This window comes from Penicillium atrosanguineum (assembly GCF_028827265.1).
Source record: "Penicillium atrosanguineum strain IBT 20685 chromosome Unknown utg000003l_segment0_segment0, whole genome shotgun sequence".
In the NCBI taxonomy this organism is placed as follows: domain Eukaryota; kingdom Fungi; phylum Ascomycota; class Eurotiomycetes; order Eurotiales; family Aspergillaceae; genus Penicillium; species Penicillium atrosanguineum.
Genome location: NW_026623135.1, coordinates 3837174 through 3858411, shown reverse-complemented (window position 1 = coordinate 3858411; position 21238 = coordinate 3837174). Strand labels below are relative to the sequence as shown.

General features: G+C 52.8%; 11 protein-coding genes across 11 annotated transcripts; 5 read left to right on the top strand and 6 right to left on the bottom strand.

Moving 5' to 3' along the window:
• Positions 1 to 1070: 1070 nt before the first annotated feature.
• N7443_004893 (NAD(P)H-dependent flavin oxidoreductase) lies at positions 1071 to 2302 on the bottom strand (the record flags this gene model as incomplete). Its single annotated transcript, XM_056884949.1, has 4 exons — positions 1071 to 1361; positions 1418 to 1919; positions 1980 to 2241; positions 2290 to 2302. The coding sequence occupies 4 exons, from the start codon at positions 2300 to 2302 to the stop codon at positions 1071 to 1073; spliced, it is 1068 nt and encodes a 355-aa protein (XP_056743227.1).
• A 638-nt stretch (positions 2303 to 2940) lies between these two features.
• Positions 2941 to 4571, top strand: N7443_004892 (folic acid synthesis protein; the record flags this gene model as incomplete). Its single annotated transcript, XM_056884948.1, has 3 exons — positions 2941 to 3273; positions 3322 to 3530; positions 3587 to 4571. The coding sequence occupies 3 exons, from the start codon at positions 2941 to 2943 to the stop codon at positions 4569 to 4571; spliced, it is 1527 nt and encodes a 508-aa protein (XP_056743226.1).
• Positions 4572 to 5169: 598 nt separating this feature from the next.
• Positions 5170 to 6938, bottom strand: N7443_004891 (ADP-ribosylation factor GTPase-activating protein; the record flags this gene model as incomplete). Its single annotated transcript, XM_056884947.1, has 6 exons — positions 5170 to 5198; positions 5249 to 5566; positions 5618 to 6321; positions 6377 to 6560; positions 6634 to 6769; positions 6873 to 6938. 6 exons carry the CDS (start codon positions 6936 to 6938, stop codon positions 5170 to 5172), a joined length of 1437 nt encoding a protein of 478 aa, XP_056743225.1.
• Positions 6939 to 7182: 244 nt separating this feature from the next.
• tim21 lies at positions 7183 to 8043 on the top strand (the record flags this gene model as incomplete). The annotated part of the gene is made up of 4 exons (XM_056884946.1): positions 7183 to 7443; positions 7511 to 7695; positions 7752 to 7806; positions 7858 to 8043. The coding sequence occupies 4 exons, from the start codon at positions 7183 to 7185 to the stop codon at positions 8041 to 8043; spliced, it is 687 nt and encodes a 228-aa protein (XP_056743224.1).
• Positions 8044 to 8393: 350 nt separating this feature from the next.
• Positions 8394 to 9908, bottom strand: N7443_004889 (L-fuconate dehydratase; the record flags this gene model as incomplete). Its single annotated transcript, XM_056884945.1, has 4 exons — positions 8394 to 8996; positions 9053 to 9658; positions 9711 to 9815; positions 9864 to 9908. The coding sequence occupies 4 exons, from the start codon at positions 9906 to 9908 to the stop codon at positions 8394 to 8396; spliced, it is 1359 nt and encodes a 452-aa protein (XP_056743223.1).
• Positions 9909 to 10506: 598 nt separating this feature from the next.
• N7443_004888 (uncharacterized protein) lies at positions 10507 to 13020 on the bottom strand (the record flags this gene model as incomplete). Its single annotated transcript, XM_056884944.1, has 5 exons — positions 10507 to 10599; positions 10661 to 12160; positions 12213 to 12805; positions 12867 to 12923; positions 13002 to 13020. The coding sequence occupies 5 exons, from the start codon at positions 13018 to 13020 to the stop codon at positions 10507 to 10509; spliced, it is 2262 nt and encodes a 753-aa protein (XP_056743222.1).
• Positions 13021 to 14177: 1157 nt separating this feature from the next.
• Positions 14178 to 15893, top strand: N7443_004887 (glucose-6-phosphate isomerase; the record flags this gene model as incomplete). The annotated part of the gene is made up of 2 exons (XM_056884943.1): positions 14178 to 14677; positions 14732 to 15893. 2 exons carry the CDS (start codon positions 14178 to 14180, stop codon positions 15891 to 15893), a joined length of 1662 nt encoding a protein of 553 aa, XP_056743221.1.
• Positions 15894 to 16413: 520 nt separating this feature from the next.
• On the top strand, positions 16414 to 17644 carry N7443_004886 (uncharacterized protein; the record flags this gene model as incomplete). The annotated part of the gene is made up of 2 exons (XM_056884942.1): positions 16414 to 16521; positions 16667 to 17644. 2 exons carry the CDS (start codon positions 16414 to 16416, stop codon positions 17642 to 17644), a joined length of 1086 nt encoding a protein of 361 aa, XP_056743220.1.
• Positions 17645 to 17883: 239 nt separating this feature from the next.
• N7443_004885 (mitochondrial 37S ribosomal protein bS21m) lies at positions 17884 to 18516 on the bottom strand (the record flags this gene model as incomplete). The annotated part of the gene is made up of 1 exon (XM_056884941.1): positions 17884 to 18516. One exon carries the CDS (start codon positions 18514 to 18516, stop codon positions 17884 to 17886), a length of 633 nt encoding a protein of 210 aa, XP_056743219.1.
• A 285-nt stretch (positions 18517 to 18801) lies between these two features.
• N7443_004884 (phosphatase YCH1) lies at positions 18802 to 19286 on the top strand (the record flags this gene model as incomplete). Its single annotated transcript, XM_056884940.1, has 2 exons — positions 18802 to 18916; positions 18982 to 19286. Coding segments are annotated over 2 exons (420 nt in total), but the record flags the coding sequence as incomplete, so codon positions are not given.
• A 251-nt stretch (positions 19287 to 19537) lies between these two features.
• N7443_004883 (uncharacterized protein) lies at positions 19538 to 21231 on the bottom strand (the record flags this gene model as incomplete). Its single annotated transcript, XM_056884939.1, has 4 exons — positions 19538 to 20436; positions 20493 to 20697; positions 20756 to 21013; positions 21070 to 21231. The coding sequence occupies 4 exons, from the start codon at positions 21229 to 21231 to the stop codon at positions 19538 to 19540; spliced, it is 1524 nt and encodes a 507-aa protein (XP_056743217.1).
• Positions 21232 to 21238: the final 7 nt, after the last annotated feature.

Below are 21238 nucleotides of genomic sequence, written 5' to 3'. Positions count from 1 at the left end.
CGAAAAAGTAGTTCGTTAGCTTCTCATACCCACTTGATTTGGGCGCCAGGTCAGAGCTCGATTTCGAACTGACCCCATCCGATGAAACTCTATCGATGCTATCGATCACATAAGACTCTGAATACCTAGAGATTTTCAGTCTCGTTTGATTGTACAAGTTCATTCGCAATCATACTCCCACTACTTCAGTGAACATTATCATAGCATTTCGATGAGGACTTCAATGAAGTCCGCATCACTTTCACATCCAATGGATATCCAAGCGTCGCACTAGCACTCCCATCCATTGGAGCAAAGTCCCCAAACACGGGCCTTACAGATGATGCCGCCTTTGTTTCATGCCAAGAAGAGGACTGGTCTTCTGGATATGCTTGGTGGGAACTTTTTGCCGTGAATGAAGGTTGAGGTGAGTTATATCGGCTTTATACCAGGTGATGAAGGTTGACGTAGGTTATATCGGCTGTATACTAGGTAGGCTTGGGGCGACTGACGGTTTCCGATTTCAGGGTGATTACTGCAGATCATCTAAAGAAGAGCAAGTGTTCTATCACGATCTCTCCGAGGAAGATCAGAAGAAGTGGATTTCTAAGCTCACGCATACTTCATGTGCTGCCTTTAGGGTTGCTCATGAGCCCTGGCATGATCTTCGTCGCATCTACATCTTCTGTGAGAGTGATCAAGCCTTGTCTCCCAATTCAAGAAGCTATGGCTGCTTCTTTGGGTGACTGCAGTCATTACCGGTGCAAAACCTCCCATTCTCCCTTCTTGAGCCAGCCCGCGGATATTGCGGAGGCGTTTGAGCTGGCAGCTAAGATTGGCTTGGAAATGAACGCGGCTTGAGCGGACGGCACATTTGCATATGCTTTTGGATATTGGGTGGTTTCAGTTTTCTCGGTTATATAGGTTGGACCTCGGTCTCGGGAGGCAGCAAGTAATTTATACATTCCCTCCAATACGAACAATACATGAATTCACAGAAGTGCAAATGCAATCGACCAACTGCCGTGGTGGTAATATTTAGCTAGTCACACTGGACCAAGCTATGAGCGAGAAAAAGAAGTGATCATTATTTACAGCTTAGAGACCATCTGGTTGCCCTTCTTGAGGAGTGCAGCAGCGTCTTGTACGAGCTCGTCGACGATAGCCTTGGCGGACTTCTTCTCATTAACGACAGCAGATACCTTACCCATCAAGAAGGGACGCGCGTTGTCAAGGGTATCATCGTCAGCATCATCGGGCAGGTTCTCCATGTCGTGCTCGACGGGGATGACACCCTTGGAAGTGAGTGTCTTAATCTCCTCAGCGCGGTTCTCCTCCCAGTTCAAGATGTAAGCGTTCTTGCGGACACGGAGGGGACGGCCCTGTTGTACATGTTAGCGACTATAGTGCGTGAAGCTTGGGTATGACTAAGACATACAGTGAAGATGATAGTACGGATATTATCCTCGAAACCAGCAGTGCGGACAGCCTCCTGGTGAGCCTTGGGAGCACCGGCCTCATCAGACAGAATGAAGCGGGTACCAATCCAGACAGCCGAGGCGCCGAGCATGAGAGCGGCAGCGACGGAGTTACCGTTATACAGACCACCAGCAGCAATGACCTGGACGGGCTGGCCGGTCAGAGGGCTCTTGTGGCCCTCGACCAGCTTGGCAACGGCGGGAATGAGAACAGTGGTGGGAACATCACCGGTGTGGCCACCGCCCTCGCCACCCTGAGCGCAAATGATATCGATGCCGACCTCAAGGCACTTCTTAACGTGCTTGGGGTGACCGATCATGTTCATGGTGAGGATACCGGCGCCGTGAAGGCGATCGACGACAGCCTTGGGGGGAACACCAACGGCGGAGACGAAGAGCTTCGCACCTTCCTTGATGATGATTTCGACGAGCTCGTTAAGCTTGCCCTTGGTGTAGTCGTAGCTAGTGGTGAAGGACATGGTCAACAACGATTCCCGCGAAAACGTTTCAAGATAGACTTACTTGGTCTTGCGGGCAGAGCCACCGACCTGGGGAAGGAGCAGGTCGACACCGAAAGGCGCGTTCTTATCGTTCAGGTAGCTCTTGAGTTCGGCGATCTGCTCCTTGAGCATCTCAGGAGTGTAGCCAACACCACCGATGACACCCAGGCCACCAGCGTTGGTGACAGCAGCCGCCAGCTTGGGGCCGGCGGCCACGTTCATACCAGCCAGCAGAACTGGGTGGTTGATCTTGAGCAGATCAGTGATGGGGGTACGGATAACCTCTGTTGATGTTTAGCAGCTGTCAGGCACAAAGTAGAGAACAAACATACGAGGAGAAGCCATTTTGGATGTGATGGAGAAAAAAGAAATCCGGGGAAAGCGGACACTTTAAAAGGGACAGGTTACTCGGTACAATCACAATGAGCCGAGGCCCATTTGCCTGCGGGGCGCGTTGATTGCCGTCGCATGACAGTTTCGCACCTCGTATTTCAGGCATCAAGGCATCAAGGCATCAAGGCATTAACTCACCTGACGTCCACGCGACTTAACTTATGGTACACTCGCCTTGTGTCCATCTACAACGTTTTGACACAAGAATGAGCTCGAGAGTTGCTAGCTGCCTAGGGGCACCGTCATGGACTTGTGCTCGCAATAATTCATTTCCATTGAGTGCATTGAAACCAGCTAGGAGGTTTTCTTATTTGCCGGGCCCTCCGACCGCGTCACATTGGAAACGGCCCTCCGATGGAACCTGGACGAAGAGGCAAGTTCCTAATGATCAAGAGAAAAGATATTGCAGCTGACATTGGATTAAAGTAACCCGTCGTTCGCGAGCTTGAGTAGGTTGCTCCCTCATTTCCGTAACGGGCTTATCGGTCATGTATCTGTATCGTCAAAAATGCGGGACATGCATTTCTTAGATCTTGCCTTCTACACAACCAAAACGACCCTGAGACTAAATACCGTTAGGGCACTATTCTATGGGGAAGCGCGAGATTTCACCCTCGTGTCCTGAAAATGGCCGACCTAAGCGTCTAACCCCGCTGTCAGACCCGAATACTCACGCGAGGAGATTTTCATGTGGGCAAGGAACGCGTTTGGACGATACCATGAATCCAGTACGGAGCAGTCCTGTGTCCCACCGGGCATTTATTGCGCTAGGCAGTAATGTCGGAGATCGCATCGAAATGATCGAAAAGGCTTGTCTTGAGCTGGACCGAGCCAACATCCAGGTTAAGAGGACCAGCTCACTCTTTGAGACAGAGCCTATGTATGTGCTGGACCAAGCACCATTCATGAACGGAGTTTGCGAGGTAAGTGTGTAGTCAGAATACGATATATCCAATATTAACAGCTATCAGGTTGAAACTACTCTTGAACCAATGGAGCTTTTGGATGCCCTCCAGTCCATCGAGATTGAGTTGGGTAGAAAGAAGCTTATTGATAAGGGTCCACGCTCAATCGACCTAGACATCTTATTGTATGATCAAGAGGTCTTCTCCCACGAGCGTCTCAATGTCCCGCATAGTTTAATGCTGGAACGAGACTTCGTTCTCCGGCCTCTCTGCCAGTGTGTCTCAACCATATACATGGATATCTCAATACAAGGGGCTAACCTATCCCCAGATTAATTCCCCACGAACGCCCGCCTCAATCAGAGAAGAACACACATACATACAGTGAATACCTTCAATCTCTACCCCCACCATCGCCCACCCCCTTCTCAACAATCCCAATTTCGCCAAAATTCCCAACCTTGCACGCAACAGATCCAAAGCGCAGCACTCACATCATGGCCATCCTAAATTTAACCCCAGACTCCTTCTCTGACGGAGGCAAACACTCCCCCCATGACATGACCTATATTACCGAAACAGTGCGCACCTTCATCACTCAAGGCGCAACGATTATCGACATCGGCGGAGAAAGCACTCGCCCGGGCTCAAAGCCCGTTGGTGCAGACGAGGAAATCGCCCGCGTAGTCCCTGCAATCAAACACATCCGGGCTAACATTCCCGAAGCGGCACACATCGCCATCAGTATCGATACGTACCGTGCCAGCGTGGCTGAAGCAGCGTGTGCCGCCGGTGCAGATATCATCAACGATGTCTCAGCCGGAACCCTCGACCCCGATATGCTGAACACAGCAGCACGGATCAACAAGACCATTATCCTTATGCATATGCGTGGAACACCGCAGACAATGACCACACTAGCGGACTATCCCAATGGGGTCATCCCAGAGGTAGCCTCCGAGCTACGCGAGCGCATCGCCGCGGCCGAAGAGGCTGGTATTCGACGCTGGCGCATTATCCTAGACCCCGGTCTTGGATTCGCGAAAAACCAGCCCGAGGACCTAGAGGTCCTGCGTGAGCTCTCAAAGCTGCGTGCCGCCGAGGGACTGGAGTATCTCCCCTGGCTGATGGGACCGAGTCGAAAACGGTTCATTGGGCATATTACTGGCGTGAAGACTGCCCGTGAACGTGTTTGGGGAACGGCTGCTACCGTCACGGCGAGTGTTGCGGGTGGAGCGGATATTGTTCGAGTGCATGATGTGCATGAGATGTGGCAGGCGGCTAGAGTGGCGGATGCTATTTATCGTGTTGAGTGAGTGGTTGCATATTGATTTAAGCTTGTGGCTTTTTCTCTTCTTCTTCAACATTGTATGAGATAAGGTGTATTGTTTCTTCATTCATCATGGAGTTTACATTTGATTGGTGTATAGAGGTGGAGTTGTGATGGAACGGATTACAATATCATGAATCGATTCGGTCTGCGTGGACCGAGGGTATATCCAAGTGGTACCTTTGTTTCTTGGCCAATGTAACTTCGAGTCCTACACTTGTTCATAGAGTTCATCGATTCTAGCCTTGTTCGTGTAATTTTGCCACATGTGCATTTTGTCTAGGATTATACAAAGTGACCTGAAAACATAGCTATTCATAGATTTTCTCATTAACTCAAATCCTACCAAGGAAACAAACAAAGGAAAAAGCGTTGCGGAAAATGCGTCCACCATGCCAGGCAGCAATTTCACCCAATTTTGTTGCTCAACTGCCACTCATCGATGCAGATGGGAACACAGAAAAGAAAATTGGAATAATATGACGGTGAGTTTCAAACAGGTATCCGTGACGCATCACGGGAAGGGATCAATGGGCTTGCTAAGTATCGATACGACAGAACTGAGGTCCGGGGATATGCCAAATTTAGTTGTTCAGGTAGTTGCGGATAGCACCTGGGATTCCGTTAGCTAGATAATTTGGAATATATAGGAGAAGTCCGTACCTTGTAGCTTTGTGGCTCCTTCGCCGACGAGGTGAGACAAGTTCTCGATATCGTCACCAGCGGTGATACCAAAGCGACGGACAAAGTCCTTGGCCGCAGCCTCCATATCTCCGTAGCCGTCATCCATCGCGGAAACGTCATCCTCGGGCCGGCCGAAGTAGGCACTGCTAGAGATCGAGGTCGCACTATCGAAATTCTGGAGACGCGACTTGGCTTCGGCCTGGGCAGCGGGATCGAAGCGCTCACGGCCGAAGAACTCATCGGACGAGATACCCTTCTGAGTGCCGAATCGGGTCCTGGTCTGGGCGAGCTCCTCATCTGTTATACAGTTAGTACGTAGAAAACATCATGTGCGAACAGGGAGATTACCATCAGCAGCAGGCTTGGCAGGAGCAACAGCGCCGAAGCCAAGCTTCTTAGGGGCCGGAGGCTTCGACACTTGGCCGAACCCAAGTCTTCCCATTCCCATACCCAGCCGCTCGACATCGTTCGAGTTGCGCTCGCTGCTAGTAGCACCGAATCCGCCGCGGCTCGGGCTGATGGGAGTGGGAGAAGTGATTGTGGTGGTAGAAGCAACGGTCTTGGCCGCCTCAGCCTCAGCCTTCTCGGCTTCGGGGTCGTATCCGAGTTTCTCGATGCGCTCAGCCTCCTCCTTGGCCTTGCGCTCGGCCTCTTCGAAATCGATATCTGCGGCGGTCACCTTCTTCGCTCCGAGTTTAGGAACCTTCTTGGCTCCTAGCACGCTCTTCTTCGCAGCGCCGCTAGCGGCGGTAGTCTTCCGAGTAGCAGAGGAGGGGCGAATGGCGGTCGGGGCGGGAGAGGTAGCCTTCTCCTCAGACGCGGAAAGGGGCGACTTCGAGCGTGACCCGTTCGCATTGCCGGCGTTCAGGAAGGGGGAGCCATTTCGGCTCACAACGGGTGGCGTTCCAGTACGAGACGGGGGGTTGCTGGGGCGCTTGATCGAGGGCTTGTCCCAGGAGGAGAAAAAATCATCGTCTTCACCGGCAGGGGTGGCCGAGCCGTCGGACGGGGTGCCAGCAGGAATATCAGTGATGATAACCTCCTCGGGGTGCCTATGTTATGACCTTGTCAGCATCCCAAAACAAACAACCAAGTAGGGGAACTGACTGCTGCGCATCCGCCGCAGCTCGCCTCTTGAGCTCCTCCTTATATTTGACTGCCGCATTGGATGTATACTTGACCTTGCTGTCCTTGCTGGCCAGGGCCGCGGATCCTCCGTGTGATTGGAAATACTTGGTCGCAGACTCATTTCCACCAACCTTCATCACTCGTAGTTGTTCCCATTGCCACTCTGGAAAAATAGCATCAGCCTCCGTTCCTCGGTGGATAGTATGATCCGTATAAATGCGCTTGGGGATACATACGATCGAGATTCGTAGAGCGAACAAAGGAGATGTGGACACCGAGGTTGCGATGGTGGGCAGAGCAATCAAGGCACAGGTAGATACCAAAAGGCACCGACGACCAGGTCGGATTCTTAGAATTGCAGTCGAAGCATACCTACAGCGAGGAGGGTATTAGTGAACAATGACCAAAACACGCTGGAGACGGAGGCGGGGTGACTGTTTTGAGTCGTGGGCAGTAGGCAGTGAGAGTCGCGCACCTTGTTTGCGGGCTTCAGCTTCAGCTTCTCAAAGATTTTTTGAGACTGCGCCTTGGAGGCACTCATGATTGGCGAGGTCGAGGAAAGTCAGGGGAGGTGGAAGACGAGAAGGTCGGGAACGGCGAACGACGAACGTGGACACACTCAGTGCCTGTAATTTGGATTCTGCGGCGACACCCCAAACCCGGCGGTGGAGCATTGCCCACCTGCAAATATACCGTACCGTAACTTTGCCCACACGTGAGCTACTATCGTTATCGACTCGACGATTCGACGATTTGATCTGGGGTTCATCACACATCCTGTCGCCATGAACCACCAAGCTCTGCGAGCTCTACCTCGAACATCGGTCGGCGCCCCGGCCTCCTTCCGGTCTTTCTCTGAAATAACCCGACGGTACGCCACCCAAGGCAACTTCGGCGACGGCCTCAAACCCAAGAGGAGGAGCGTTACAGTCCTGTCGGACGATGGACGATATGCGTGGGGTGATTTGAGTGGACGAGAGAAGGTCGCACGGGCGACGCAACAGTCCTTCAACTTTGTGATCGTGATCGCTGGTGTGGTACTCACAGTACGTCCCAATCTCCACCCACCGAGATCTTGCATGGCCTGATGCAAACTAACGGCATGGACTATAGGGCGGTGTCTTCACACTCCTATATCAAGAGGTCTTTTCGCCAAACAGCGGGACATGGCAGTTTGAGAAGGCAGTCGAGCGCATCAAGGAGGATCCCCGGTGTACCAAGCTTCTCGGTGACCGACGAGAGATCAAGGCATACGGTGAAAATACCAACAGCCGATGGGCCAGAAGCCGACCTATTGCGTACGTTTTTCTTGAGAAGAACCCTATGGAATTGAGAATCTGACAAGCGAATACAGGACTACCTCTGAGAAAGATCGCTTAGGCCGTGAGCATCTTCGGATGAATTTCCACGTACGTCCAATCACGCTTTTGTTCGACAGAATCATACTGACGATAAACTAGGTTGAGGGACCCCTCAACTCAGGTGTTGTCCACGTGCATATGATTAAGCATTTGGATAAGAACGAGTTGGAGTACCAGCTGCTTGCTCTGGATGTCAAGGGCCACTCGCGCATCATTCTCGAGAAGGCCTCAGAGAGGCCTAGTGTGGCGAGCTCCCTGAAGCTCTTCGGTATTCAGTGGCGATGAGCTACATACGGCCACCCTCGACATGTTTTTTCATTCTCATTTGCGGATCTCTGTTCGCGAGGGATTGAGACTGAAGTCTCGCAACTTGCGTGATATAAGACTTTATTCGGTCGTCTAGTGGCGATTTTCATTGTACTTTTAAGGCTACTGCCTACCTGATCAAGGCTTCAGCCTTTTCTATGTACCATAAACCCAACTGCACCACCTCCAACGCAGTCTGCCTGAGATACGGCACCCAATACCCAATGGAAAAAAAATTCTATATGTGAACAAACAACCTTTGGAAAATCTGAATATTTTGGAACAGCTATGGACATGAATAACATAAAGGACATAGGTATAGAGGAAGTTTAAACCACCCGAGGGCCATCGATAATGCTCTTAGCCTCCTCGGACTGCCACCAGCTCTTACCTTTCTCACCAGGGAACGCAAAGGCATCCATGCTCTCAGCTTTCATCTCGACACTGTAGCCAGGCTCCATAGGAGTGACATAGTATCCATCCTTAACACTAGACGGGTGAACAAAATGCTCGTGCAGATGATCCACATACTCCAACACGCTCTTTTTACCGCTAACAACGACATAGTCGATTGTGCTCAGGTGCTGAGTGTACTCGGGCAGACCAACACCACCGGAGTGGGGCACAATGGGGACACCGAACTTGCGGGCCAAGAGCAGAATGGCCAGGACCTCGTTTACACCACCAACACGGCATGCGTCGGCCTGAAGCACGGTCAGAGCACCCGCCTGAAGCAGCTGCTTGAAGACGACGCGATTCTGGCACATCTCGCCGGTGGCGACCCCAATGGTACCGTGAGGTGTGTTCTCGAGGGCCTTCTTGATCGCGGCGTGACCGAGGATGTCATCGGGGGAGGTGGGCTCTTCGATGAACCAGGGCTTGAACTGGGCAAGCTCCTGCATCCAAGTGATAGCCTCGGGGACGGACCAGACCTATTACATGTCCATGTAAGTCTCCCAACTGGTTCAGCGTGATCTTTCAAACATACCTGGTTCGCATCCACCATCAGGATATTACCCTTGTCATAACCAATCGCCTCGCGAGCAATCCTCAACCGAGCTTTATCATCCTCCAGGTTCCCACCAACCTTCAACTTGAAATGTTTGTATCCCTGCTCGACACTCTCCTGCAGCAACCTCTTCAACTTATCCTCGCCATATCCCAACCACCCAGCGCTGGTAGTATAGGCCGGAACAGCCTGGCTAGCTTCCGCCTCCTGAATACGCTGCTGCTTACCACCCTCAACCTCCTTAAGTAACTCAACGGCCTCTTCAGGAGTAATAGCATCGGTGATATAACGGAAGTCGATGCAACGCACGAACTCCTCGGGGCTCATATCAGCAACAATACGCCACACCGGCTTGCCTAGAGTCTTGGCCCAAAGATCCCAGAGGGCATTGACAACGGCGCCAAGAGCAAGGTGGATAACACCCTTCTCAGGACCGATCCAGCGGAGCTGGCTGTCAGAGACCAGGTAGCGCCAGGTCTTGCCCCAGTCAGCAGTGAGCTCGTCAAGGTCCTTGCCAACGACGAGAGGGGTCACTAAGGAGATAGCGGCGCAGACGATCTCGTTACCGCGGCCAATCGTGAATGTCTAGAATGTCTCGATTAATCACGATTCGACGAGAATGGGTTGGCCAACATACCATGCCGTGGCCGGTGTACTCAGAGTCTGTGTTCAAAATACAGTAGGCGGAGGAGTAGTCGCCAGCTGCGTTCATAGCATCAGAGCCAGTCTTGTCGAGGGAGGTCTGCCATTGTTAGATATGCGCGACTTGCGGGTAGGAGGCATGACGTACTGGGAACCTCACGTCCCGTGTGGTGAAGCCAGTGATTTTGACCATGGCGAAGGCTAATGCGATGCAATTTGGATCAGGCTTTGTATTCAATTGCGCAAGGCTGAATGTGTCCGCGCAAATTCAATGGCAGACAACACGGTGCTGGTTTGCGGGGTGAATATCCGGAGCTCAACAGAGTAAGTATATACACGAAGAGATTGTACTGGGGATGGAGGGGAAAGGTTTGTACACCGAGAAGAAGAAGAGAAATGACAAACGCAGAATTTGGGAAATTGCGACGTAGGCCCCGTATATAGACAGCAAGTGACCCCCCACGTTGCCTCAACTTGCCCTGCGCCCCTCACTCCGCGTTGTAATCGCGCAGTCTGATTGGCGGATAATTGCGCGGGTCTGGAAAATGCGGGTTTCCACCAATGAGAGGACGGAACGCGACATCGGAGTAAATCCGCGTTTCTGGGGTTTGGCGGAGCCCTAACTTAGACGGTAGTGATGGGGTTTAGAGACTACTATGGAGGTGGTGGCATGAAGTATGGGTATGCATTTCAATGTAAATAATCCATCGCTTTTGGATCCTATCCCCTGAAGTATAGCAAGTTATCCCCGGACTGACAGGCTGCATGTGCATTTGCATCCTGGTCTGCATCTATGCCGACAGCCCGCGCTTCTCGCTTTCCGAGAAGAAGATGATCATTCGCCAGAGCTTACGGACCAGAACCTCGGCCTCTTCGTCCAGAGCCTGTAGAGAATATAATTAGCACACTATCACACGAGTGAGTAAAACAAGGCAATGAACTCACCTCGGCCAGCTGCTCGGCCAACTCCTGAGGGCTGCCGTGCTGCCGAATGTGCTCCTCCACAAGATCGATCAGCATCTGCTCTTGCACACCCAGATACTCGACAATCTTCTTTTCCACGAAAGGTTTGATTTGGTCGCTGATAACGGCCTGGTCTACAAACTCCCACTTGATATTCCACTTCCACAGGCCTTCTTTATCGGTGGGGATCTCAGCAGCAAGTTGGCGAGCAGCCTGGGCTCGTTCTTCGTCGGAGAGACCAGCCGCTTCAGCAGCGGTATCGAACTTGATCGGAATTAGAGGGCGGCGGGTTGTACTGGCGGGCTCTTCCTCATCCTCCAGTAGACCTTCGACCTCGGCCACGGTGCGGCGAGTAGTCGCAGCCTGGGCCTTCTGGGCAGCGGCACCCAGAGACAACTTGAAGCGCTTGGGCTCCTCGCGAGGCTCTGGGACACGGTTCTCGAGTTCCTGTGCCTGGCGAGCCAAGAAGTCATCGGCCATACCGCGTGCCTGCTCCTGTTGCTTGGCGGTTTGAGCAAGCTCCCTCTCCTCGGCGGCGCGGTCAGCCTCGTCCATGCTGGCCTCACGGGCACGGAAAGCCGCACGACTGCGCAGCCAGGCACCGTGGTCTGCGTAATACTCAACAGCCTTACGGCTAGCTTCGTTATCATCATTCCATTCCTTGAGACGCTCCTCCATCTCATCGTGAGCAGCCTGCAACTTCCCGTCTTCCTCCTTGTCTCGCTTCTTCTCACGCTCTAGGGCGGCTGTTCGGCTTCGCTCACGATTGAGCCACCGGCGCTCCTGATCAAGGAATTGCTTTTCCTGCTCTGCATCGCGCTTAGCCTGGCGACGGCGTTCAAGTTCCTCGTCGCTTGCATCGGTCTCTTCGTCTTCACGATCACGATAGGCCTGCCCTCCGTTAATCAAACCCCCGTTCACAAAGGACACACCCTTCTGGTAATCCTTGGGGATCTGTACGCCGAATCCCTTAGGACCAGATGGGGCACCACGAGGACCAAGTGGGATGTTATTGGTGCCACCGGCTGGGCCACTGGGAGCAGAGGCCGGGGGAGAAGCAAGACGATTCCGCCCACCAGCATTACGAGCGCGTTCCATTGACTCAATTTCCTCCTCGCGTCTCAAGCGTTCGGTATCCCGACGGTTGCTCCGCTCACGGAACGCAGCAATTTCTTTCGCGACATTCTCGCGCATTTCTGGAGGAATATCTGCCAGTTCGTCTTCTCCCGTAATAGGGATCATGACCACCTCTCCATCTTTCATGGGAGTACCGCCTTCTCTCATCTCAGTATCGCCTTCCCGGTCAAGTGCAGAGGCATCCTCCTTCTGTACAGGGGTGGCTGGATTGCAAAGTTGCTCCAGAACGCTCATTAGGGTGTTGTTAGCGGCTGTAAAACGAGCTTGCAGTTCTTCCGGGTCACGTTCGCCCCGGGTGGCTTCAAACTGCTCGAGATAAGTCATGGTACTCTCGTCCACCACAACCTGTTAAACCATTAGTCGTCTATATCAAGCCGTCAGAATACAACCAACATACCAAAAGAGTACTCTTTTCCACTTCTTGCTGCTCTTCACCCTCCTTCCGTGCGAGCTGTCGCTTCACAGGCACCTCGACCTCTTTGAGAATCTCGACGGCGATTTCCAAGCTCTCGGGATTTTCATACTCCGCAAATCCAAACCGGCAAGGCTTCTCATCGGCATCCGTGGCGCGCATCCACCGGCGCAAACCACCCGCAGACCGTAGAATTTGCTCAATTCCATCGTCACCGCCACATCCCTCTGTGATACCGCCAACAAACAGTGTGCGCACAATCTCATCGCGAGTAGGCGGCTGGAGCTGCGCCATGGTATCATACGATCTGTGGTGGTTGTCCATGTTCGATGACCCCAATCCTGGACGCCGCCCAGCGCTCTCTGACCCACGCTCACGACCAGAGTCCTGTCCCGCAGGTTTTGCCGGGCCCGAGGTGCCCAGTCGAATCACTGGCGCAGAAAAGTTGATGTTCGGCATGTTCGGGGGTGGTTGGAAGTTCGCTGGGAAGCCACGAGGGCCACCAGGCTGCTGGGCATTGGCCTGTTGCATACCGGGAGGAAGAGCGGTGCCGGGAGCAGCCATGCCTGGAGGAGGAGCTGTAGCTAGTCAGTCATGATATGTGACACTTTTGAATTGAGGTATTCGATTCTAACATACCCATGCCCGGCGGCGCACCATATGCCGCGTAGTCGGGTTGGCCGTACATGCCCGGAGCTAAAGAGAGGTCAGAGTATGATCATGCTGGAGTCAAAGTCCGCGACTGCGCAGATGATGGGTGATGCGAAGACTCACGTTGGTAAGGATTGTACATGATGCAGGCGTTCTCACTAGCTCGGCGCCAGCAAACTCGTCGATATACGTTTAGGCAGTGAGTACCAGCTATCGTATGACAAGGTTATCGAATAGTGGCGATCTCACAAGCTCCGTGTTGATATGAGCGCGCAGAGAAAGAAAGTTGCGATGTTGCGGATTTTAGTGGTCCGTGCGCCGATCTTGGCAGCGTTGCGGTTTACGCGCTTTCTACGTTATTCACCAGGTAGTAGGTACAATGATACCTTTGGACCGAGAAGACATTGTAAGTGAGTCTCAATCGATGGGTGTTAAGTACAGATATAGATAAGTTAAAGTGAGTTTAGCAAAAGGTACTCTAAACAAGATATCAAAAGGTATCTAAACAGACCTCGGAAGAAATGCCTAGGCAAAGAGTTGGAGGGGAATCCAAGACATATAGCTTAGGCCGATTCACAATACCTTGGCTCTTCTGCAAGAGAATCAAAGGATTGATTTACATTGCATATAAACAGGGGATACTGGAAAAATAGATCCGGGGCACTGGAGTCCGAATTAGAATCTCGGGCAAGGAAGGTCCGGCTTCGTGGGGGTACGGTGAATGCTCCATAGCCACGGGCTAGAGTGACTGCAGTCAATTGGTCATATGAGCGCAAGATGCCCAGGATCCAGATGTCCAGAAGCTCAAACCCCGGGAATCATAGTCCAAGCAGATTCATCTCAGGGTTGTATAGAGGCGCAAGGTAGGGATCCCAGGTAGCTCCGTCCTCCGTCACTGGGTACCTAGGACAACATCGGATAAACCGGTTAAAAAGGCTAGAAACGCGAACTAGACCAGCACACGAAGGACCGTCCTGGCACATGAGTAGAAGGTAAAAATAAGCCAGACTAGCTGATTATCAATTAACGTGATCCAGACCGGAAGCACCTTAGGAACCAGAACCGCGGGCCCGAATGCGGCAATGATGATGCTTGCCCCACGGCCCCTCCATCGGACCCCAACACGCCGGTGACACTTGACGCCATCTTTTTTCTTCCAAGCTTTCTCTCTCTTCTTTCTTCACCTCCAGTGATACCCCTCTAATTCTCCGTTATACCTTGTAAGTTCTTATCTCAGTGCTGAACGTCCTTCTTCTACTGCCCCGCACTAACACAATTCATAGTATTACCAACGTCATCATGTCGGGTTTCGCGCAAGCTTCCGATCTCAATGCCTGGAAGGAGCTCCAGGAGCACCACACCACCCTGGGCCGTAACATTGTCCTGAAGGAGTACTTCCAAAAGGACCCCCAGCGCTTCCAGAAGTTCAGCCGCACCTTTACCAACACCGTCGATGGCCAGGATATCCTCTTTGACTTCTCCAAGAACTTCCTCACCGAGGAGACTCTGTCTCTGTTGGTCAAGCTAGCCAAGGAGGCCAATGTCGAGGGCCTGCGCGATCAAATGTTCAAGGGTGAGCACATCAACTTCACCGAGGACCGTGCTGTCTACCACGCCGCCCTGCGCAACACCTCCAACGAGCCCATGCAGGTCGATGGCAAGAGCGTCGTCGAGGACGTCAACGCCGTTCTCGAGCATATGAAGGAGTTCTCCGAGCAGGTGCGCAGTGGTGAGTGGAAGGGTTACACCGGCAAGAAGATCGATACCATCGTCAACATTGGTATCGGTGGCTCCGACCTGTAGGTTTCAATCAATTCTGGAAGATATAGACGCGCGAACTGACATTCGTTTAGTGGCCCCGTCATGGTTACCGAGGCCCTGAAGCCCTATGGTCACCCTGACATGAAGCTCCACTTCGTTTCCAACATTGATGGCACTCACATCGCCGAGGCCCTCAAGAACTCCAACCCCGAGACCACTCTCTTCCTGGTCGCCTCCAAGACCTTCACCACCGCCGAAACCTGCACCAACGCCAACACTGCTAAGAGTTGGTTCCTTGAGACAGCTAAGGATGAGTCTGCGATCGCTAAGCACTTCGTTGCCCTCTCCACCAACGAAGCCGAGGTCACCAAGTTCGGTATCGACAGCAAGAACATGTTCGGCTTCGCGTCGTGGGTCGGTGGTCGTTACTCCGTTTGGAGTGCCATTGGTCTCTCCGTGGCCCTGTACATCGGCTATGACAACTTCCATCAGTTCCTAGCCGGTGCCCACGCTATGGACAAGCACTTCCGCGAGACTCCCCTGGAGCAGAACATCCCCGCTCTCGGTGGTCTGTTGAGCGTCTGGTACAGCGACTTTTTTGGTGCCCAGACTCACCTGGTTGCTCCCTTCGACCAGTACCTGCACCGCTTCCCCGCTTACTTGCAGCAGCTTTCCATGGAGAGCAACGGTAAGGCCATTACCCGCTCCGGTGAGTACGTCAAGTACACCACCGGCCCCATCCTGTTCGGTGAGCCGGCCACCAACGCCCAGCACAGCTTCTTCCAGCTGCTGCACCAGGGCACAAAGCTCATCCCAGCCGATTTCATCATGGCCGCCGAGTCGCACAACCCCGTCGAGGGTGGCAAGCACCAGCGCATGCTGGCTTCCAACTTCTTGGCTCAGTCTGAGGCCCTGATGGTCGGTAAGACCCCCGAGCAGGTCAAGGCCGAGGGTGCCCCCGACCACTTGGTCTCACACAAGACCTTCCTGGGCAACCGCCCCACCACCTCCATTCTGGCCCAAAAGATCACGCCCTCGACCCTGGGTGCTCTGATCACCTACTACGAGCACGTCACCTTCACCGAGGGTGCCGTCTGGAACATCAACTCCTTCGATCAGTGGGGTGTCGAGCTCGGCAAGGTCCTGGCCAAGAAGATCCAGGCTGAGTTGGAGACTTCTGGTGGCGGCAGTGATCACGATAGCTCCACCAGCGGTCTGCTTCTCGCTTTCAAGGCGAAGGCTAACTTGGCGTAAATTTGACCAAGTCTTGCATCAAGTACTTTGTTGGACGATGCGGTTTTGACGAGCTTTGACGAGCAACGAATGAATATTTGACACCATGTCTCCTTTTCTTAAATTTAAATTGAATGGAATCGCCGAAAATTCCCCGTGAGTCAGTAGGTGTAGCTTTGAATGCGCGTCTCAGTAATGACCATTGTTTCGCCTCGACTTCTTATGATAAGTGCGTCGCAAGCTGAACTAGTTACTATTCACCTCAAGGCTGTTAATCGCAAAAATTCCCACATGATTTCAGCTGTCTCGTAGAGTAAACAATGGTGGTGGCGACAAATTGCGCTTTCATAGCGGAAGTTGATCATGGGGAAAGGGCTCCGACTCCGACTCCGCGGGCCGCAAACACCTCCGTGTCTTCTCCGCGTCTCCTACATCCAACAACCCAACGCGGGGGACTACACTTCGCCATGAAATTCGCGAGCATGTCGCCTTCGCGCTCAATGACACGGCTCCCAGCTACAGCAACACTGCTCTCCCTCGCATGCGCGCTTTGGCCGACAGCCGCAGTCGCGGAAAGGACCAGTGGCAACAGTGGGGTGGGATACAGTCTTGGAGAAGAGATCCCAGTATCCTGCCTCAATCGGACCGCGTGAGTCTCTTCTAACCGATCCTCCATCCATAACAAAAGCAATTGCTAACCAAAAAGCCATGTACAGCGAAGGAGAACATGTATGCGCCTCGAACTCCTGAGCGCCCCCAGAATCCCATGTCCACAAATTAACAAAACAAAACAGATAACAGATGAGCTGGGCAAGCTACAGTACATCCCGTTTGCAACCTGCAATGAGACCTCGCGTCCCCTGGTCCTCCACTACGGTGTCTCCGAAACAATCACCTGCACGATCCCCTCACTTTCAGACTCCCTCTACCACCTCTACGAATTCTACGTGCACTCTGACGTCCCAATGACCTGCCGCGTCCCAACAGCGCCCTTATCAAGCACCACAAAAGCAGATAAAGAGTCCGAGTCCGGCGAAGTTGACTCGCTCGCCGCGCTGAACGAGAACGGCCCGCCCTTCACCCCAGTCACCGTTGCGCTGCAGGGAACACTGCAGCTTAGCCACTTACACATCTGGACGGATATGAATATGCTCATGCATAATATGGCTTCTGATCCTGCGGCGCAGGAACTGCAACCTAAACACGCCCAAACTGGGCAGCCTGGGTATGCGGTTGCTGGGACGGCATACTCGACTCCCGAGTTCGAGGCTACTGTTAAGGGTCTTGCGCTTGATGACGACGAAGAGTCTGTTGCTCTCGCGCAAGCTGCGCGCGAGCCTTGGACTACTGGACATGGTACCAAGGTTGTGCGTGGTGAGCCATTAACCTTTTCTTTCCATGTTGCTTGGGTTGAAGGTGGTGCTGGCATTGGGTGGCCGGAGAGGCCTACGTTTGGCTCTTTCTTAGGTGCTGCTGCTGCTAGCCAGAGCTCTCGCTCTGGAGGGATCTTCTCGGACCTGTTTCTCTTTGTCGCGGCCGCTTCTTTTGGCGCTTTTGCTGCGCTGTACTGGGAGCGCAATGGCGGTCGTTTGCGAGGTCGCTCCGGCTGGCAGGGTGATGGTATCTTGGGCGCGCCTCCTCGGGGTAAAGGACCCGGCGTGACCTTTGGAAACGGCGGGCGTATTAATGGCTACGGCGGATACTCTGCGGCTTCTAATGGCGCGGGAACTGGCGGCGGGGGATACGGATTTCCTACTGGGAAGAGGGATTGATGAATTGATATAGAGCCGTGTATATCAGTGTACAAGATAGCCATGCACAGTGCATGTGTACATGACTGTCAGATTCAAATTGGAGTCAAGGAAATAGATCCAATGCATTCCATATCTAATGCAAAAAGCAGAATCGAAAGGTAGTTTCACAAATAGTTGTACAAGCCAGACAAAATCGTCCTATCAGCGGACATAATAGCAAATCGTCCAGTCCGCAATATATACACCCTCCATGCAAATCACCATCCCTGCGCCTGCATGCGCTGGATCTTCTTCACGGTCTCTTGGAAAGAGAAGCGGAAAAGCTTCCTCCAGCGCTCCCGTCGCTGCTGCTTCCGCACCATACCCTTGCGCACGTGGAACTTCTGTTGGAAGGATTGCTGCTTGATCTTGTTCGCGTTGACAACCATGTTCAAGTTGCGAATAGCAGCGCCGAGGTCGACGCCACGCTCGGGCTCGACGTGAACCTGACGACCCAGCGTAGGGCCGAGCTTCAGCTCCGTCTTGCGGCTCGCCAGCTGGGCGGACTGCTCTTTGAAGCCCAGCCCACGCGACAGAGAGCTAGTTACTCGACCCTGGCCCTTACCAGCGGTGGGGTTCTCTGATTTGGCGCGGCTGCCGAGATTAAGCTGGTTCAGAATGTCGTCAAAGTCGGAGCCGGAGCTGGTTGATTTCGAGGTGGGTTTCTCGGCGTTGGATGGTGTGGCCGGAGCGGCAGCTTCTGTGGGTGTTTGAGAAGAGGGATTTTGTGATGAGGAGTCTGAGGAGTTGTATCGGATTGTGGTAGGGAAGAAACGCTGAGGTTGCTGGCGCGTGAGCAGGAATGGGGACGGCCTGGCGCGGAGGCCACGGGCCAGGAGGCGGGTGTCCATTTTTCAGAGCAGTCAGATCAGCCTGACGAGTTCAATTGAGGGTATTGAACAATTGCCCTGGGGTAGACGATGGTGTGGAGTGGGATATTGGTTCGTAGATCTGAAAGTGCAAGACTCGGGGAAAATCATTTGCAAGGGAAATTCCACGTCACGTGCACGTCGAGAAGTTCACTGCGAAACGGACGAAATCCATATCTTCTTCCTCTTTACGTGATTTTTTCTCGGTTACTGGTCAGTTATCTAGGAAACGATCGCTACCTCAACATCTTGCTTCACGTCAACAAAATGTCGACCATCTCGATCGCGACGCTGCCGCGGATGAGCCGCGATACCCTTGCCGCTCTACTCTCCGCCGAGACCCCCGCCAACAAGCTCGGAATTATTGACGTTCGTGACTCTGGTGAGTAAAAAAAATATGATGATAGCAATTTAGTTCAATGCATAATTAGTAACCACTATGGATAGACCACGTCGGAGGCCACATCCACTCCTCCAACTGGGTCCCCAGCTCCAGCCTTGATGTCCGTATGCCCGAGCTTATCCGCACTCTCAAGGACACCGAGAAGGTTGTTTTCCACTGCGCTCTCAGCCAGCAGCGTGGACCCTCTGCTGCACTGCGGTATGCGCGAGAGCGTGAACAAGCCTACGGCCCTGAAGAATTCAAGAAGCAGGAGATCTTTATTCTTGAGGGTGGTTTCGTGAAGTGGCAGGAGAAATATGGCCTTGATAAGAAGCTGACTGAGGCTTTCGCTGCTGATATCTGGCAAGAGGGGTACTGAGTGCGTCTTCGGATGGCTTTTTTGTGGCGCTTTGCTCTGTGAATAGCCATACTTTATGAGATATGAGACGATGAGATACCACATAGATAGTTATTGAAAGGCTCTACTTTCCGAGCTTGCCAGGTGCGAGGCGCACGAATTAGTTATGAAAGGAACCCTGTTCAATGTACTACACCATTGCTTGTAATACATTGTCCAGTGATACAGAATGATTGTACAGAATGTATACATCCAAGCTAACCCTAGTTAACCTGAACACCCCCACCAAATCCAACAGGGGGTCTCTTACCACCATTCTCAGGCACAATAGCCAAAACCTTATAGATCTGGCCCATGGAACCACCACCTTTCTCGACCAAGCGCTTCCACCCAGTCTCCAAGGTCTTCTTGCTCTCATCATCCTTGGCCGCACGGATCAGTTGTTCCATGCGCTCGGTAATGCCCAGAACCGAGAGGAAATCACCTTGCTCAACAGGTCCATGGACCTCAACACCATCACTACCCTCAATGGCTGCTTCGGCCAGAGAAGTAAAGTCAACGTCTGCGCTGACGTCAACCTGACCAGGTGCCGAAAGTGCAGGGACAATCTTATGGCCTTGGATTCCACGCAGAGAGTTGATAGGAATGGTAGACATGGTACCGTAATCCATAATCAAGGCTGCGCCGGAAGGTGTCATCTTCTTCAGTGCAGGGGGAGGAGTAGAGGGAGCCTTCTTAGAAGGCGGAGGAGCGGCATCACCACCGATACGCCGAGCGAAGTCGGCGGCGTAGATTCGGCTCTCGGGACTCACTTCAATCGTTGAACCGGCCTGATTTTTCAGTGCCTTGTAGCGCTGTGAAATCTCGGGAATCACGAGTGAAGATGGGGTTGAGGCATTGGCCTTGGTTAGTTGGAATTCGGGTTCGCCTTCGATATTCTCGTCGATAGCCTTGGGGTTCAAGGTAACAAGAAGCTCGCGCCATTGCGGAGTATTGGCATGTTTGAGCGGGACGTGCAGCTTTTGAGGCCCAGTAGGAGTCATGATTTCCTTGGGCGCATCTGGCACTTCATTCTCGGGTGATGGGGGAACTGATTCGAAGGCGTGGATTGGGAGTGCATCGAAGAACTCATGTGCGAAGATGAAGGGTGTTTTCCCTTCCTCTGTGAATGATATTAACAAAAATTCCATGTTTGAACGTGGCTGAGCTGCAACTTACCATGAGGCAGCAGACGAATATCCTCAACCCAGACGACCGGCACATCAAAGTACTTGCATTTACTTCGGTGTCCAATATCAGTCTCCTCCATAACAGCATCCTCTCCACAAAGAGTTCGCTTCTGCACCTCTCTAAGCGTAGCACTGGCCTCAACGAGATAGATCGCCTCAACACTCGAAGAAAACATCTTGAAATTCCGGAATGTCTGTTCCATCGCAACTCCGATTAGCCTCGGAGCTTGAATTCGTAAAACCATGACTTACACGCAGCATATCATCCATCAAAGTTCCTTTACCAGGCCCAACTTCCATAAGCTGTACACCACTCTTCTTCCGGCCCTGGGACATCCACTCCGCAATAGTCCAGATGCCAACCAGTTCGCCAAAAACCTGGGAGATTTCAGGTGACGTGACAAAGTCACCGTGTTTGCCGAAAACGTTGGTTCGAGAGGTATAGTATCCGTCTTCTGGGGCTGTCAGGACCTGGCGCATGAAGGCAGCGATTGGCACGGGGCCTGTGACCTAGATAGGTGAGGATCGTTAGTGGTTGATGCGAGATGCTGCTGGGATACGCGTACCTTCATCGCATTGGCCAATGTGCGGGCTAATGGTGTGGACCATTTCCTTTGGTCAAATGCCTCTGTTGCGGACGAGTTCCATCGCCGCGGGCATGTGGTGAATATCGAGTTGCGAGACCTCCGGAGGGTATGCGACGCCGCGCGGCGCGCCGTGGTGTTCATTGCGCGT